The sequence below is a fragment of the Thermobia domestica genome, chromosome 16 (genome assembly GCF_964235325.1).
Source record: "Thermobia domestica chromosome 16, izTheDome1.hap1.1, whole genome shotgun sequence".
Lineage (NCBI taxonomy): Eukaryota > Metazoa > Arthropoda > Insecta > Zygentoma > Lepismatidae > Thermobia > Thermobia domestica.
This window is the reverse complement of record NC_137469.1, coordinates 16145456-16162577: the sequence shown is the minus strand read 5'-3', so window position 1 is coordinate 16162577 and position 17122 is coordinate 16145456. Positions and strand designations below refer to the sequence as shown.

At 35.1% G+C, this 17122-nt stretch overlaps 1 protein-coding gene across 1 annotated transcript in view; it reads left to right on the top strand.

The window, feature by feature from the left end:
* LOC145672926 (very long chain fatty acid elongase AAEL008004-like) overlaps window positions 1-17122 on the top strand; it is a 153007-nt gene that overhangs the window by 103032 nt on the left and 32853 nt on the right. The window contains exon 4 of the mRNA XM_081742142.1: window positions 2321-2401. Within this exon, the coding sequence (XP_081598268.1) occupies window positions 2321-2401 (81 nt within the window). The remainder of the gene's footprint in view (window positions 1-2320; window positions 2402-17122) is intronic.

Here is a 17122-nt window from a genome sequence, read left to right as displayed (position 1 = left end):
TGGGAAAGAACATTTCTGGTTTTGTCAGAACGCCTGCATGTATGCAACAAACAATACATATCTGTTACGCGATATTACATAACAAGAAGGGCCAAAGATGTTCTATTCTTTATTTTATACTGACAGGGGCAACGACGAAGGAATTGCTGTTTGATATTTCACTATTTTCTTTCCTTTTAGATATTTTACGTGGATAACGGTGGCTCAGTGGTAGAGCGCTTACCTTTGGTGCGTGGTCTGGTACCGCTGCTTCGATCCCGGCCAAACAAATTAGTGATGGACAAACATCATGTCCACGAGTTTTCTCGTGCTACTCTCGTTTCCTCCCACTCTCTCATTTCACCAGTTCTTCCATCATCATTCACTTGCCTTAGTCCTCGTCTTCATTAACCAAAAAGGCAGAATCCTGAGATGTTAGATGGAAAGATTTCATTTAATTTAATTATTTTCGTAAACTTTAAGCAAAGAATGGGCATATTAGCTAGTAAAAGAAATAAAACGGTTATAATTGTCTGGGGGAAAGAGCTCGAGTATTGTAGAAGGGGTAATATAAGAGATGATTTTACTAATTTTGCACATAAAAGTAGAAATTCTATACAGGGTGTTTCAAAACAACTCTGACAACGCTTGGGAGGTGATTCTTGACAGCAGTATAAGACAAAGAGTACAGAACAACCTGGGTGCACAAATGCTTCCTTTCGGGGTTATAGGCTGTCGAAAACATGAAAAAAAAAACTTTAAAGGTCCATAGCTCCAAAACTATGGGTCCTACCGTAGTCGGGTCAAGACTTCTCTCAGGAACTATGTGCCCTATCCAAAAATCCACGTTTCAAAATCCTAAGGTACTCACGCAACAAATTTCAAAGATGGAGTTTGGCTACGGGCATATAATTTGAAGTACTCACCAACTACCTTGCCAAAGTACCACAGGATTGTGAAACATGGATATTTCGTACGTAAATCACTTTTTGAGTATTATTTTCATATTATTTTAATTTAAAAAGTGTTATAATAATGTTAAAAAAAAGTATTTAAGAAACTTTCCTTGGGCCGGGTTTGAACCCACGCCAAAAGCGACATTCGTTACTAGGACATAGCGCTAGCACGCTCTGCTACGAGGACCCAAAGGAGGAAACTTTTGATTTCTCCTATTTGAATACAACGTAGCAGGAAATGGATACCGCCAACCAATAAGAACTGTGTATTTCGTTCCTACTTCCGGGAGTATTACTCTCCCGAACTAGTCCTGAAAACTTCTCCATCCACAACGATTTCGACTTGCCAGGTTATAGGGAATCCCTCGCACACATCTTGCGGAGGTTTGAAACATACATTTTTCAATCAAGCAGGTACGACTTCGAGTGTCATGTTTTAAATCGCACTCTCCATGTTGCGTTGTTTTTGAATTACAGCCCTCTTAAGGTCATTTTCTCACGCTTTCGGCAACTTATAGCGCCGAAACTATACTGACCAAAGTTCCAGAGGATTTTTTTTTTTTTTTTTTTGCTGGTTTCGGTGTCGGAAATCAGCTCCCGAAGTTTGTTTAAATAATTTCTTACCATCTTGTATATGACATCCTTCTATCTTAAAGAATGTAGTTTTACGACCCACGATTGTATTAGATTAAAAGAAATGGGTAATAAATACTTATAAATGATGAAGAATTGGTGAAATGGTCAGTGTAACGGGGGAAACCAAGAAACTCACAGACATTCTTTTAACACTACAAACTCATATGGTCTAAGATCAAATAAGAGACCCTTTACATACCAGTACTCTCATTCCATACCAGTTTCCCTTATGAGCACAAATATCTTGTGATAGTCAGCATTGCAGTTACAATTACACCGTGGCGGATCAAGAAGGTAAAAACTGGGGGGAGGGGGCAGCCAGAATCCAAACTAAGATAGGTACACCATGAGTTTACTATAAACTTTCAAAAATATATATAAATAATAGCTTGAATTATTTTTATCACTCAAAAAACTGGTAACCTAGGCCCTCTGGTCCCAGGCTAGGTGTGTCACTGCAATCAAACGTTGGATTATTTGCGTTGCGTTGCAATCCATAAATTTTTGAAGACCGATTCGGAATGAGGCCTCAAATGTAAATAAAGGGTTTCTCTTTTCCTGTTCATCTTACTGAAATCGAAGGAAAATTGCATGCATATTTTGCAATGTATTATCAATCCTGAACACTTCTGGAAGTTGAAAACATTTCGAAGGAGGGTGAATATCCAACTTTGAGAGAAAAACGTCTATACCTACAAAATTGAGGAACTGAACAATATGTTAATTATTTCCTTTGTTTTTTTTTTCAGCATTTAATGAGTGGATGGTTATTTCACTACAGCTACAAATGCCAGCCTGTGGATTACTCACTCAACCCAGTTGCTCTCAGGGTAAGTAACATTGAAACTAGTTCTGAAGTACAGTGGTTTCTAACCTCTTTTGACTAATGGCGCACTCTATAGAACGTCCATGACATTGAGCATCTTTTTAGTAGACGTAATAACAAATCCATTGAACACTCTCTTACTTTCCTTACGTGTCTTGCATCCATATGAGATTACGGTTTGGCTTCCTTTAAATCTAATATTTAAAAAAAGAGAAAATCAGCCGTTTTTGTGGGTCTGAGCCGCTCCAATGCCACCTGTTAGCGGGCAGCTGAACTACATCTAGATTAGTGACTACCCCGTTGTTAGGAATTTCTTCCTTCAGTTGTAACTAGTTTCACACTTTGCCAATGTTTGTTTATTGTGCTCGAAATCAAAGGTCGCTTCCACGATTAGAATTATGTACTTAGCAAAACTTGTCAACAAAGCCATCCCGATTCTTGATATGAAAATCGATTAAATTCATTTATGGACCGGCATCACCAGCAAATCGATGGAACAATTTGTAGTAAATAGAGTTTCGCACATCCAAGAAATTACCAAAATCAATGTTTGAAAACATGTTTCATCAAAACAAAATCCTGCAGATCTCCTCAGCAGAGGAGTAAGTTCAACACTCTTACAGCATTCCAAATTATAGTGGCATGGACCTGAATGGTTAAGGGATCCAGTGTCATGGCCTAATGAAAGGTTGTCGATGAAAATAGATTGCAGAGAAGCGGACAACATCCAAGAATGTAATGAATTTTATGGAAAAGTTTTCTACTTTAAGGAATCTACTTAGAGTTGTTGCTTATTGTCAAAGATTCATTTACAATGTAACACAGATCTACAAGAAGGAATCGTGCATTATCAGCTGATGAGCCAAAGACAGCCTTACAAACGTGTGTTCGTATTGTTCAGTGTACTTCTTACAGTGAAGAAATTCAAGATATGTGATCAGGATGTCCCGTGTCCAAGAACAGTTCATTGAGAGATTTACATCCATTTATCGATAATCAAGGTCTTCTGCGAGTAGGAGGAAGGCTTGAACATTATGACCTATCCTATAACAATAAACACCAATTGATCCTCCCTCCTAACTATAATTTAACTAGACTTATTATTACAGCAGAACATTTGAGTTTATTGCATGCTGGACCACAATTACTCTTACCATCTCTTCGAGAAGAATATTGGATTCCACGTGCTAGACAAGTTATCAAAGCAGTACTACACAGATGTTTGCCATGTTTCAAACTCAAGGCTGTAACGTCAGAACAATTAATGGGTCAACTTAGTGGTCGAAGTGGAAAAAAAGCAGAGGAGGTATAACATACAACGATTTTGACTCGACATACCAGCTATCTAAATGTTGAAATACATTGAGGGTATGTTGCCTAAAAGATTGCATTTTTATTTATATAATGATTGAAAACCATTGGAAAGCTTCACTTTAGTTACAGAAGAGGGGGGGGGGACATGGAGAGAGTTTGATCTCCTACCAACAACTTTCTGAAAAAATAAAAAATATACCCTTATGTTTTATCATAGAAACTTATACACGAAAATGCTCAAAAACCGAATTTTTATGTTAACAATTTAGTGCGGGAGAACTCCCGGACCCCACACTGAACAGAGGGGTATTCCAAACTTCCGGAAGATCCGCTCCACAACTGACAACCTCTAAATCCGCCTATGCTCGAAACACAACATATATACGCATTAAGACAAGAAGACACACACATACATAAAGATATAATTAAATATGGCACATCAAAATATACACTAGGGGTAAATCCATGTGAAGTGGTCCAGAAAAGGAATAAATCGTTGCTCAATTTTTTTTTTAAAAATCTGATTTTTTTATGTACAGATAACTTATCATGTCGTTAGTTCAAAATTAGCATTATTTTAATTTTATTGGCTTTTGGTTTCGAGTGGCAGCCATATTTGTTTTCGAAGATGTGCCATTTTGTGGTGTTGTAAGGGGTTACAGAATCTGAAATATCTAAGCTGCTAATTACCCTATCGATGTGAAATCAAAACCAAAATGTTCAGTAAGTTCTACACTTTAAGAGTATATACTAGTTATTGTCCTTTATAAATTATGAATGGGTAAAATTAAAATTTGAAAAAGTAGGTGATTGACGTTAAAAATCCCAACTTTGGCACCTATTTTTTTAAGAAGGGAAGTGGTCAGGAAGTTGAGCTTTACTGAAAAAAGAGGTCTGATATGGTTCTTATTACACACCAAGTTTCAATCCTTAGACGTGTCCCCCTTTTTTTCTAGAAATTATCAAAAATTCAGAAAAGTGGAAAAAGTGCATATTTCACAGGTATATATCTCTGGTGGGGGACCTGATAAAAATATACAATTCCTCCCCATAACAGGTCTACATGATATTATTCTATACCGAAAATTAGGAGTTTCAGATTAGACTATAAGTATCTTTATTATGAACACAAAGTTATACCTATAAATAAGCATAGGCAGAAGTGCGGATAAACGAGAGTTTACTGTATATCCATCATAAATTGATTGGCAATGGATGAATAATGCATAGAGTGGTTAAGCACAACATACAAGAACAATACTGGCTCTTACGTACCACTTAAACAGTTTGTTCCACAAAAAGTTCGGATATTTGATCACACAACTGCAGAGTAATAATATGACACCGATCCGTTGCTGTTGTAAGCTCATTGGCAGTAAGCTTTCCTAAATTTGTTCTTGAAAGGTACCCATGTCTTGTCGTCTCTTGAAATTTTGAATGAAGTTCGTGGTCCTGGGTTCGTAAAAATGCACTTTCACGTCATCATGTTCGATACTCACATCTTCAACAATTCCAATGTTCCACTTTTCTTCATAAATACGTGCAACTATGTCACCTGTTTGGAGGCAGTGCAAAGACGCTTTTCTCACATTTACGTTCTAAAAGTCAGTAGAAACTGAAGTGCGAAAGTGTCTAACTTTGGCGTCACTGAGAGGTACAAATTTATGGTATGAACGTGTTTTAGGAACAGGCAAATAAGTAGCAAATCTCCATCGCAGTTCACGGTTGACTACTTCCTCACTCCTGACATAAATGTACTTTATACCAGAAATGTTTTTTACACAATAATCATACATGTCCTGTGGAGATAAAATTTGATCATTACGTGTCATCTGTAAACTCGTTTTGGTTACTATTCGTTTTGTTGTCACTCCTATCCCATCACAAGCATTTTTTCCATGACAGGGAGCAAAGAAGTGCACTCCGCTTCAAGACCAAAATCATCTTTGTGATTACACAAATTGATAAAATTTTTCCTGTTCTTATAGTGACTTGCAGCCCCATCCGTGAAGTATATGATATGTGTCACGGACGGAACATGTGACTTGACATCTGCAATCAGATGACTTTGGAAGGTGTGGACTGCTGTGGTGGTATGTTCTAAATAATCACTGATAATACAAAGATTTATAGATTTTAAATCACCTCCATCACTTGGTTTATAATAGTAAACAAATGGGTGAAGCGTTGCCTGTTTGTTCACCCAATGAAAACTTTGAATCTCGTCTTGAATAACGAATGAGAAGTTCTCTGAAAAATCAGCTAAAACAATACATTCAAAGTGTGAAAGACATCTTTTTTTTGTCTTCAAGAAAACTAGATTGTACTTTGGACACATAGTGGTGTGACTTGAGATTTCTGAATTTTTCTGCAAGATCCTCAAGAGATGATCACCATAATTAAACCTCTTGGTTTAATTATGGTGATCATCTCAGCACGATCTGTTGTTATCCACTGCTTGTAAATAATATTATCAGGAAGGTCGTATGTTAACTCGTCTTGAAATAGTTGTTGAAGTAGATTTTCAGGATCTGGGCACTGGATGCAGTTATCCATTATACATTGTTCATTGTTGAAATCGCAGGTCAACATTTCAAGCAAATCTTTATAGTCTACATTTAATTTAAAACAGTCGATCATTAACTTCACATTCTGATGATTTACGCATACACATACAGAATGTGTTCCTTATGTACCAGCAAATACACACCACTTGGGTCTCAGTTCACAGAATTTTTATCGTTTAATTTTACAATCTGGGTTTGTCTCCTTAAAGTGTAAGTAAAACTCGTTCAAGGCACCAAGTAGTAACTGCTTCTGCTTGTAAACTTTAACGCCATTAATTCGGACAGATACAGTCTTTTTGCCAGGAAGGATCCTACTGTTTTCTTCACTTGTATAAAAATCAACAACTTTCTTCACAGTACTTTCATCAATAGTTTTACTACTACTTCTTTTACATACATCAGGCAATATTCCTCGAGTTTTCGTAAGTTCCTTAGCCAGTTTAACTAAACGTTCTGAAACATTAAATTCAGCACACGCCATTTTTCTTGACCAAGATTCGGGTAGTAAGCTTATTATTTTCACTTGTTCTTCTTTCTCAGCAACAGTGCATTTCTGTTTCAATTTTTCGATGAGCACTTCATATTCTTCGGCCAGCGACACTGAATGCATATTTTCTGTCGGTGATTCATCAGCAACTGAACTGTCAAAAGAAACTTCAAGACTTCTTTTCAATCCTGTACTCAATTGTTCTAACTTTTTGCTCATTGCTTTTGGTCTCTGTTCAACACTTCTCATATTTTCGAAGCAGGTGACACGCCTAATTTTGAACACGTTGCATTCAAAACTTCAATATTGTCTGATGGAAGGACAAAATCAGGTTCATTTCCTGATTCAACATTATTGTTTTCGATTTTGCTTTTTTCTTGTACAACAAAGATTTTTGTGTAGCATGTAGCACATAATGATTTTCCAGAAATCAGATCTACTGCATAATTCTTGTCCTTTAGTAAATGTGCACTTGAAATTTCTGCAAGTCCTTTGGTTATAGTTTATATATATATATATATATATATATATATATATATATATATATATATATATATATATATATATATATATATATATATATATATATATATATATATGGATTTTTAGAGGGTCGCAATACGAATTACCAAAAAGATTATGGTACTTTCGAGAAAACTTCACTTCATGGTAGTTGCATATGTTTGCAATGCCACTCCTTATTCGCATTAGCAGAAGATTCCTCTTCTCTTCACTGAAGTCACTAAGGGACGTAATGCATCTTGCTACCGGCCCATACACACATTTATGGTATTCTTTACCTATACATTTGCCTATATCATATTCCATCTTCTTCACTAATTTGATGCAGTATTGATACACAGATCTGCAGAAACACAACCGTCTTCTTGCGCTGTAATCATCTGAGTGAAGCACCAGTAGTGAATTCCTATCTGATGCATGTCTGAACACGATTGTGCATGTTGGAACAAGCACTCTGCTGAATTGTGTTTTCAGTACATTTGTTCTGTTTGCTTATTAATAGGATAACACTTGTTCTTGTATCTTGTGCTTAACCACTCTATGCATTATTCATCCATTGCCAACCAATTTATGATGGATATGCAGTAAACTCTCGTTTATCCGTACTTCTGCCTATGCTTATTTATAAGTATAACTTTGTGTTCATAATAAAGATACTTATAGTCTAATCTGAAACTCCTAATTTTCGGTATAGAATAATATCATGTAGACCTGTTATGGGGAGGAATTGTATATTTTTATCAGGTCCCCCACCAGAGATATATACCTGTGAAATATGCACTTTTTCCACTTTTCTGAATTTTTGATAATTTCTAGACAAAAAAAGGGGGACACGTCTAAGAGTTGAAACTTGGTGTGTGATAAGAACCATATCAGACCTCTTTTTTCAGTAAAGCTCAACTTAATGACCCCTTCCCTTCTTAAAAAAAAAAAAAATAGGTGCCAAAGTTGGGATTTTAAACGTCAATCACTTACTTTTTCAAATTTTAATTTTACCCATTCATAATTTATAAAGGACAATAACTAGTATATACTCTTAAAGTGTAGAACTTACTGAACATTTTGGTTTTGATTTCACATCGATAGGGTAATTAGGGACTGATATATTTCAGATTCTGTAACCCCTTACAACGCCTCAAAATGGCACATCTTCGAAAACAAATATGGCTGCCACTCGAAACCAAAAGCTAATAAAATTAAAATCATGCTAATTTTAAACTAACGAGGTGTTAAGGTAACAGCACACAAAAAATCAGAATTTTTAAAAATTGTCGAGCAACATGTATTGGACCACTTGATATGGATTTACCCCTAGATAAACTTCTTTGAAGACACCTCATTTTAAAAACAAAAGGTAGGATAAGATAGCAAAAATGTCAGTGTTGTCAACTTAGAAATTATTTCTACATTAAAAAAATGAATCTTTTTAAGTGCAAAGCTATTCGTCAATTACTGTGTATAAAAATTGATTTATTAAAGGTATTTAGCATCTACTCTCCAGTGACGCCATCACTGAAAAACCAGAGGCGGTATGCCTTCATGACTGAAAAACCAGAGGCGGTATGCCTTCATGACTGAAAAACCAGAGGCGGTATGCCTTCATGACTGAAAAACCAGAGGCGGTATGCCTTCATGACTGAAAAACCAGAGGCGGTATGCATTAATCACTGAAGAACCAGAGGCGGTATGGTATACCACCGCATACCGTCTCACCTCGACCACTGGGTCAACTTTCACCACCTATAGTGACTCCTTCACGTCCATTTTGTAATACCGGAGTTGACTATTCTGGTCCTGTGATCTTGAAGAATGCACCTAGAAGAACGCAAGGCATAGTTGCTTTGCACACATAGTAGGCAAAGCATAATTTATTTGCTTAGCAGCTAAAGCTGTTCACTTGGAATTAGTAACACCGCATCCGCATTCATAGCAGCACTTAGAAGATTTATATCTCGAAGAAGAAGGTGTTCCCATATTTTCAGTGATAATGGATCCAATTTTGTCGGGGCAAATCATGAGTTAAATTCATTGTGCAAGTTATTCACTTCAGAAAGGTTTCAGGACTCTATTAGTGATTTTGCTGCATCAGAAGCCATCACTTAGCATTTTATTCCTCCGAGATCTCCACATTTTGATGGTCTCTGGGAATGTGCCGTCAAATCAATGAAATATCACCTAAGGCGAGCAATTGAAAATACTGCACTCACATATGAAGAATTGAGTACTTTATCGACCCAGATAGAAGCATGTCTCAACTCGCGACCTATCACTATTTTGTCGAGTGACTCTACAGATCCTAGCTATCTTAGTCCTGGTCATTTTCTTATTGGTTCATCGTTGATGAGTTTGCCTGAACCAGATTTAACAGATGTTAAGGAAGCTTATCTCTCTAAGTGGCAACGCAACGCATTCAACAGATGCAACAATACATATGGAAACGTTGGTCAACAGACTATCTCCATGGATTGCTACAACGCAACAAATGGAAGAAGATATCAGAAAACTTGCAACCGAATTCTAGTGTTAGTGAAAGAAGACAATCTTTCCCCTTTATCATGGCAGCTGGGAATAGTTGACGAGGTGTACAAGGGGCAAGAAGGATTTGTGAGAGTAGTGAAAATCAGAACAAAATCTGAGACTTATAAACGTTCAATAACCAAGATGGTTCCTTTTTGTTAATATAATGTAAAAGTTTATTGTGTTATTTCCTTGTTTGTTGATTATATCCAATCAAGAGAGGGGAGTATGTTAGAAATTTCTTTATTTAGTTGTACCTAGTTTGGCATTCGAAGGTTGGCAACACTGATAAAAGAAGAAGTGTGTGAAGTGAAGGATGAAAGTGGTTGGGTGCACACACATGGACACTTAACATTTATTCATAATTCTTTTTTTATGTACTGATTTAGATTTATAATATTCTGCAAGGCATCTAGTTTTGTTTCAGTGTCAATAGTTTGTGGATTTATACAGTTCATGACAGACACAGTAGTATTTTTCACCAACCATTGAAGTTGTTGGTATAAAACTCAATCATAATGTTTTATTGTAGTATCACCCGTAAAATTTGCTGCTAGTTAGTGGTGTTGAATACCGGCGTCATTTTAAATTTTAGATTTTCGGGAGTTAGTTGGTAGTGATCGTAACCACCATTTAAAAACATTCTCACCTTCCAATTCGTGTCACTGTTTCTGAGAATATGATTCAAAAGTTTTATTTGAATCATTTTCCACTCTATTTGTCAAAGAAATTTTGCATATGAAATAGAAGAAACTCTTTCTCGGGATATAATATTTTCCGCGACGGAACGATCCTCCATTTGCAGGGCAAAATAAGATATTAAAAACTGTATTCATTGATATTGATGTGGTACTATTTTTTTTTTTTTTTTTTTTTATCTTTGGACTTGAATTTTCGTGGAGAAATCGAGTTTATTCGCATTCTGACACTGATTTAGGAAAAGAATAATTTGAAAAGGGGTGAACTGAAATCCAAAGTCCAATGAAGACGCTCGAAAGCTTGTTCACAAATGAGATGTCCCTACTCCTCTACGTGTGCAGGCAATTCGAATTTGTAATCAAACATAGAAATTCAAACATAGAAAGCATCCTGGTTCTAGAAAAAAGAGGTTGATGTTAGTTCATTTGGCAGTATTTCCTCTTGTCAATCATCGGTGATCTAAAAGAAAGGGTACGATCTCTTTAGGAGAATGACAATATGTAATATCGAGGAATTAAGACTGATTAATTAAATGATCTTATGGGGTTAAAATATTATTACGGTACTACCATTTTCTAACATTTTAATTTGTTAGTGAAAAATACCCTACAAATTTATTCAGAAGCATTTTGAATAAAAAGTTCTGCTATTAAAATTAGTTTTTTTTTTATTATTGTAATAACCCACCAAAGTAAGCAAAATTGCTGAAAAAACAAAACTGAAAAAAGGTTATAAGACAAGGGTTCGACCTTGTGTTACGAAGTGTGACAAGGGGGAGGGAGGGGGTCAAAATTGATCAAAAATAGCGTTAAGTAATATGTGAATGGCTCCTATGCAACGCACAACTTAAGTGGCGCGATATTTTAGTGGTCGAAAACTTTTGGAAATGCCCTTGTATTTGAAGAAAATCAATCAGCCATAGATATTTTCTGTGACAGACTTCAAAACACTTTGAAACCCAGTTAACATAATATCCTACAGTAAAAGCAATATTAGAGAAAGTAAATCATCACCACCAACGAACTGAACATTAAAAAATTAATATATATATATATATATATATATATATAGAACAATTGTTCCAAAAGGAAACCATATGGCATTACATCCTTTTATTTTTAAGATAATAATTATATAATTTAATACAATTATATAACAACAACGTGCTTTATGTTCTCAATAAAATTGGCAACTCATAATTACGGTATTTGAAGTGTCATTCTTCTCTATATGACTTAGCAGAATCGGAAATATATATTACATATTATTTTTTTAAAAAATGGGACCTAATTAGTTGCACTCTTTTTGAAGACAATGACTTGCTGCACGTGGGAAGTCCCTTATGAATTTAACAATACAGTAAAAAGTCAGTATTACGTAACTTTGATGGCTTCCGAAATTAATTAATTTCTTATAGTCAAATGCTGTTTCACTTTCATATACCTTTATCTCTCATCTTTCTTTCTTTCTCCATTTCCACAAATATGTAGCGTTTTTTTTTTTAAAGAAAATCCCTTTTTACCCATACTGCCGCTATAAAGTTAACAGGCACACTAATACGTATACACAGTGTGTGAATTGAATAGTTTTCCTACGGAGATGGATTTCTCCCATATACGCACCTAGCCATCACACACACAAACGGACTATACAATTATCTTCATATTACAAATAAATAGATGTTTCTAGCTGAAACTAGATCATTACCCATTTAAGTGACACGATAACAATAATGCTTTTCCAGAGATTGAAGAGCTAACATTTGGTTGCTTTTTCACTTCCTTCGACTCTGGTGCATGAGGTCCTTTGTTCAATCCCAGCTCGCGTGGTGGACAAACACCGTGTGCGTGGGTTTTCTCGGGGTTCTCCCGTTTCCTCTCACTTTCTTCCGTACACCATTTTCTTCATTTCTCATCATCACCGTCTTCTTTACCCAAACCGCCATAACTGTGGGGCATAAAACTTAAAGACTTCAATCTATTTCATTTTTCACTCCCTTCGAGCCACTTTCGCTTGCTCCTGCCAGATTGTCTTTTCCGCACGAATACATAAATGTTCTAAGACTACATAAAGATTGAAAAGCGAGACATTTTATAATTATGTTCACTCAAATAGAAGTGTATTTTTGTTTAGTTTGGTTTCACAAAATAAAAGTTGTACCCTGTTTCTATCTTAATTACCATTCGAAAAAAATCTAGAAGAGGGAAAGGTTATCCCTGTCAGCGATGAAAATTTTGTTCACTAAGGGGAGAGGATAAAATTTCGTCAGGAGGGGAAATCCTTGGGATCCCCTTCGTCAATTCATACTTGCTTAATTGATTTTGAGTTTAGCGTCCCTTTCAGCAGCGAGGCTATGTGAAACGTGGACCTACTGCTTAACGTGAAATTCGAACCACATGAGCTTCTGCCGGGAATAAAACCCAGGTCTTTCACGCCAATGGCGCGTACGCTAACCGCTTAGCCACGACTGAGCTTCAATTCACATTTGCGTATGTATACACATAGCTTTACCAACAAAATACAAAAGAATGAATACGTGATGGGAGATGCGACGTGAATTTAAAAAATGATAGGGCACAGATATGAAATAATAACGTTCATTGGTTGATTTCAAAGTTTGTGCTCCTCCTTAGCCAATAATATTATTTCTTGCATTGGAAGATGCGCAAAACTTATTTATGAAATAACGATCATTGGTTACTTTAATATCTATATTATAAAATAACATGAACCTATAGTATTTTGAATTTGATTATATTTTCAAAAAATAAAGTTAAATAAAGGCAAGAAAATAATGTTACGACATTTCTAAAATGCCAAAACGCGAACACAGTTTCACCTGGCTAACTCAGTTCAGAATATACAGGATGTCCAATATACAATGCAACCCGGAGTTTGGGATAGTAGAACTTTTGAATCTGAAGCGATATATAAATAATGGTTATACCAAAATAAAGCCTTGTTCGTACATATATTTTTAAACTAGGAAGCAACAATTGAAATACACTAGGAACCATACAGTGTTGCCAGATGTAACCATAGGGTTTTTTTTTTTTTTTGCAAAACATGTAAATTGACTGATAACTCATGCGTATGGATGTTCTGTCGTTAATTTTTCAGTTTGTTTAGTTGGAGTAGCTTGGAAAATATGGAGAAAAAAATAATTTTTCATTTCCACCGATAACTAATCGGATGAGGCCTTTGTAAGATGTGTTAAGGATCTGTCAAAAGATGTGTTAAGGATCTGTCTACATTATGCAATTCCTGGAAACAATGAAAAAGAAACATTGAAATTATTATTTAAAAAAAAACAAAAAACTTTTACTTACATGCACCAGGCAACGCTGCTATTCATTTCTATGGGGCTACTTAAAGCAAGAGGTATAGAACAATTCTCGAACTATACAAGACCTGGAAACGAACATTCACAGTACCATTGAGAACATTAACACTTCTAATCTTCGTAAAGTTGCTGCCAACATGGTGAAACGTGTGAACCTACTGTATGTTTGAATCGAAACAGGGGATACTTCCAGCATCTGTTGTAGAGCTGATAACTCATTGTGTGGTAGTAGCAGTGTTGCCGGGTGCATGTAAGTAACAGTTTTATCATGATAATTTCGAAGTTTCTTTTTCCTTCTTTTCAGGAATTGCACAATGTAGACAGACCTTTAACACATCTTTTGATGCACTGAAACATCAGCAGTTTTTCCAATTCAGAGTGTTAATTCATGAAAACTACGATTTTCCTAGTTTCCCCTTTCAGAGGCCTCATCCAATTAGTTATTGGTGGAAATGAAAAAATTTTTTTTCTCCATAGTTTCCAAGCTACTCCAACTAAACAAACTGAAAATTAACGACAGAACATTCATACATAAGAGTTAGGAGTCAATTTACATGTTTTGCAAAAAATAAATAAATAAATAAATAAATAAATAAATAAATAAATAAAATAAAAAAATAATAATAAAAATAAAAAATACACCTTTGGTTACATCTGGCAACACTGTATGGTTCCTAATGTACTTCAATAGTTGCTTCCTAGTTTAAATATATATGCATGAACAAGGATTCATTTTGGTATAACCATTATTTATGTATCACTTCAGGTTCAAAAGTTCTACTATTCCAAACTCCGGGTTGCATTGTATATTGGACACCCTGTATTGTTCTTCTTACCTGTCTGATACTGAAGGCATACGTAGTTCTTTTTTTAGGTTTAACGTCCCACGATTATGAGCCGAGGCTAAGGGAGATGGTGATAATGGAATAGATTATAGTGGTGCAAAGAAAAAAATGGAAGAAATCGGAAAAACTCCCGAGAAAACCCACGCATACCAGAAAGATACAATACGTATAACAAATACAATGATAAATAGAATCACGGAGTGCCTAGATTTAACTATTTAAATATGACAATATGATATATTCAGAAAACAATGTAACATTATGTTTGGAAAATATAATGCGAGCGGAAGTTTTTACCCTCAAAATGAAAAGTCCGCATGTATGTTGACGTACAGTAACATGACAAAAAGATGAAATTTTGATTCGTTATAATTAGAAAACCGGATGTTTAGGCATTAAAAACCTGGAAAATAGGCAGGCAAATAGGCACTAAACATTTAAAAAAATAGACAGTAAAATAGGCAGTAAAATGTAACTAGAAACAATGAAGATAAATATTTAATACAGTTAAAAAAAATAAAATCATAGATAAGGTTCAAAGAATAGAAACATACCTGTAGAAACATACGTACTTGTTAATATTTTCTTTTACTGTACTCGTATATAGAAAATCGAAGTTTGACATGCATTCCATGTATATATGATTTATACAGTATATTGTATAAGAGTAGAATCCATTTCTTGTACTATATAGCGGATACAGTAACTTCCCTAAAAGCGAATGGATTAAAACCAAATTTGGTCAGTTCATTCATATTGCAAATATCGAATCCTACCCTTCGTACTGTTTCAAAATGGAGTCCGTTTGAATATTTTAAAACCTCATAACTCTTTTAATTTTTGGGTTATAATGATACAAAAATAAATGGATTACCAATTTTTTAAAAAGAAACTTCGACAATTGTTAAAAAAGTTATTGAGTATTTTAATTTTTGAGAGGCCACCACTTTGAGTTACCTCATATTGTTGTGAATTTGGTACATTGCTGTGTATGTGTTCAGTATCACCAAAAACTGTTAAAAAGCAACTTGTTTACTTTTAAAATTTATGAAATAAATAAAATCCCCACACCAAAACTCTACCTTCATTGTGGCCTGCTTGCTGTTAAAAAGACTATTCGTTGACACACATACGTGTACAATTCTGCAAAGAACAACAAAGGATTCTAAACAAGAGCGATCCCTTTGATTGCCAACAGAATAATTTGTCCATTGTTGATTTATCACACCATGCTTCGGTATCTCGTTAGTTTTCAATTTTTATATGTCAATATGAAGGTTTTGTTGCATTTGTAATTTTCTGGCATTTCAATATAAAGTTCTCATTAGTTTCATATCGTACCTCTCTCATTTAAATTGATTTTTAACATCTCTGCACCTGTTGAAAATGTTTAGTAGACCTATTTTTTGTTGTTCTTAACAGTATATATAAAAATAAAAATATGCCTATCACAAAAAAAATTAAAATAATATTTAAAACTACTTTCCGGTATTAGATTCTGATTATATTTATCTCTTCCGCCTATCTCCGCGACCCCTAGGGGGTCGCGACTCCCAGGTTGAGAAACCCTGCAATAAAATATTGCTGTAACGAACGCTAGTATAATGAAACTTGCAGCATTGCGAAATAATATTTAGGAAATCCCTTTTCTTTACTTAATTAGTACGGTATTATAACCAGGAATGGGCAAAACCAGTTTTTATAAAAACCGAAAACTCATTTGTTAAAAAAAAAAAAACGAAATTTCGGTTGTTTTCAAAAACCAATTCAATCTTTCACTGAAACCAGTTTTGATAGAAAACCGAAACAGATTTGATAGACTTTCAAAAACTGCAAAACCGAAAAACCAGTTTTCGTGCCCACCACTACTTGGAACCAGGGGCATCATTTGAGGATAGCAGTTGCCCCACTAAATTTGAGAAATTATGTGTTTCTTTTAATAAGTGGTATACTAATATACTACTAAAGAAAACGTGAAAGTCTTACGTCGGTCGACATCCTTACCTCCCCTCCCCCTCTACCCTGTAGTAAAACCTGAAATGACACTACTGATTAGAACATTTCGTTTTAGTGATTTCAAACTTTCATTATAACTAGGGATGCGCACGAGACAAGATTTGTGGCTGTCTCGTCTCGAAAATGTGCTGTAAAAGTGGTCTCGACTCGAAGAATGTATATTTCTCTATTGGAAGAGCCGTGTCTCGACTCGAATTTTGTCAGGAAAATCCTGTCTCGACTCGTCTCGTGCGCATCCCTAATTATAACTAGAGACCGGATGTTAGGCAAAATGCCTATTCTTTAATATTACAGATATGATAAGAAAAAAGAAATAACTTTTTAAAGTTTATATGGGAGGATATAGTTTTCATTTAAGCCAATTTTATTTTGCCTATATTGCCTATTTCGCCACTTACTGCCTAAATAATTGCTT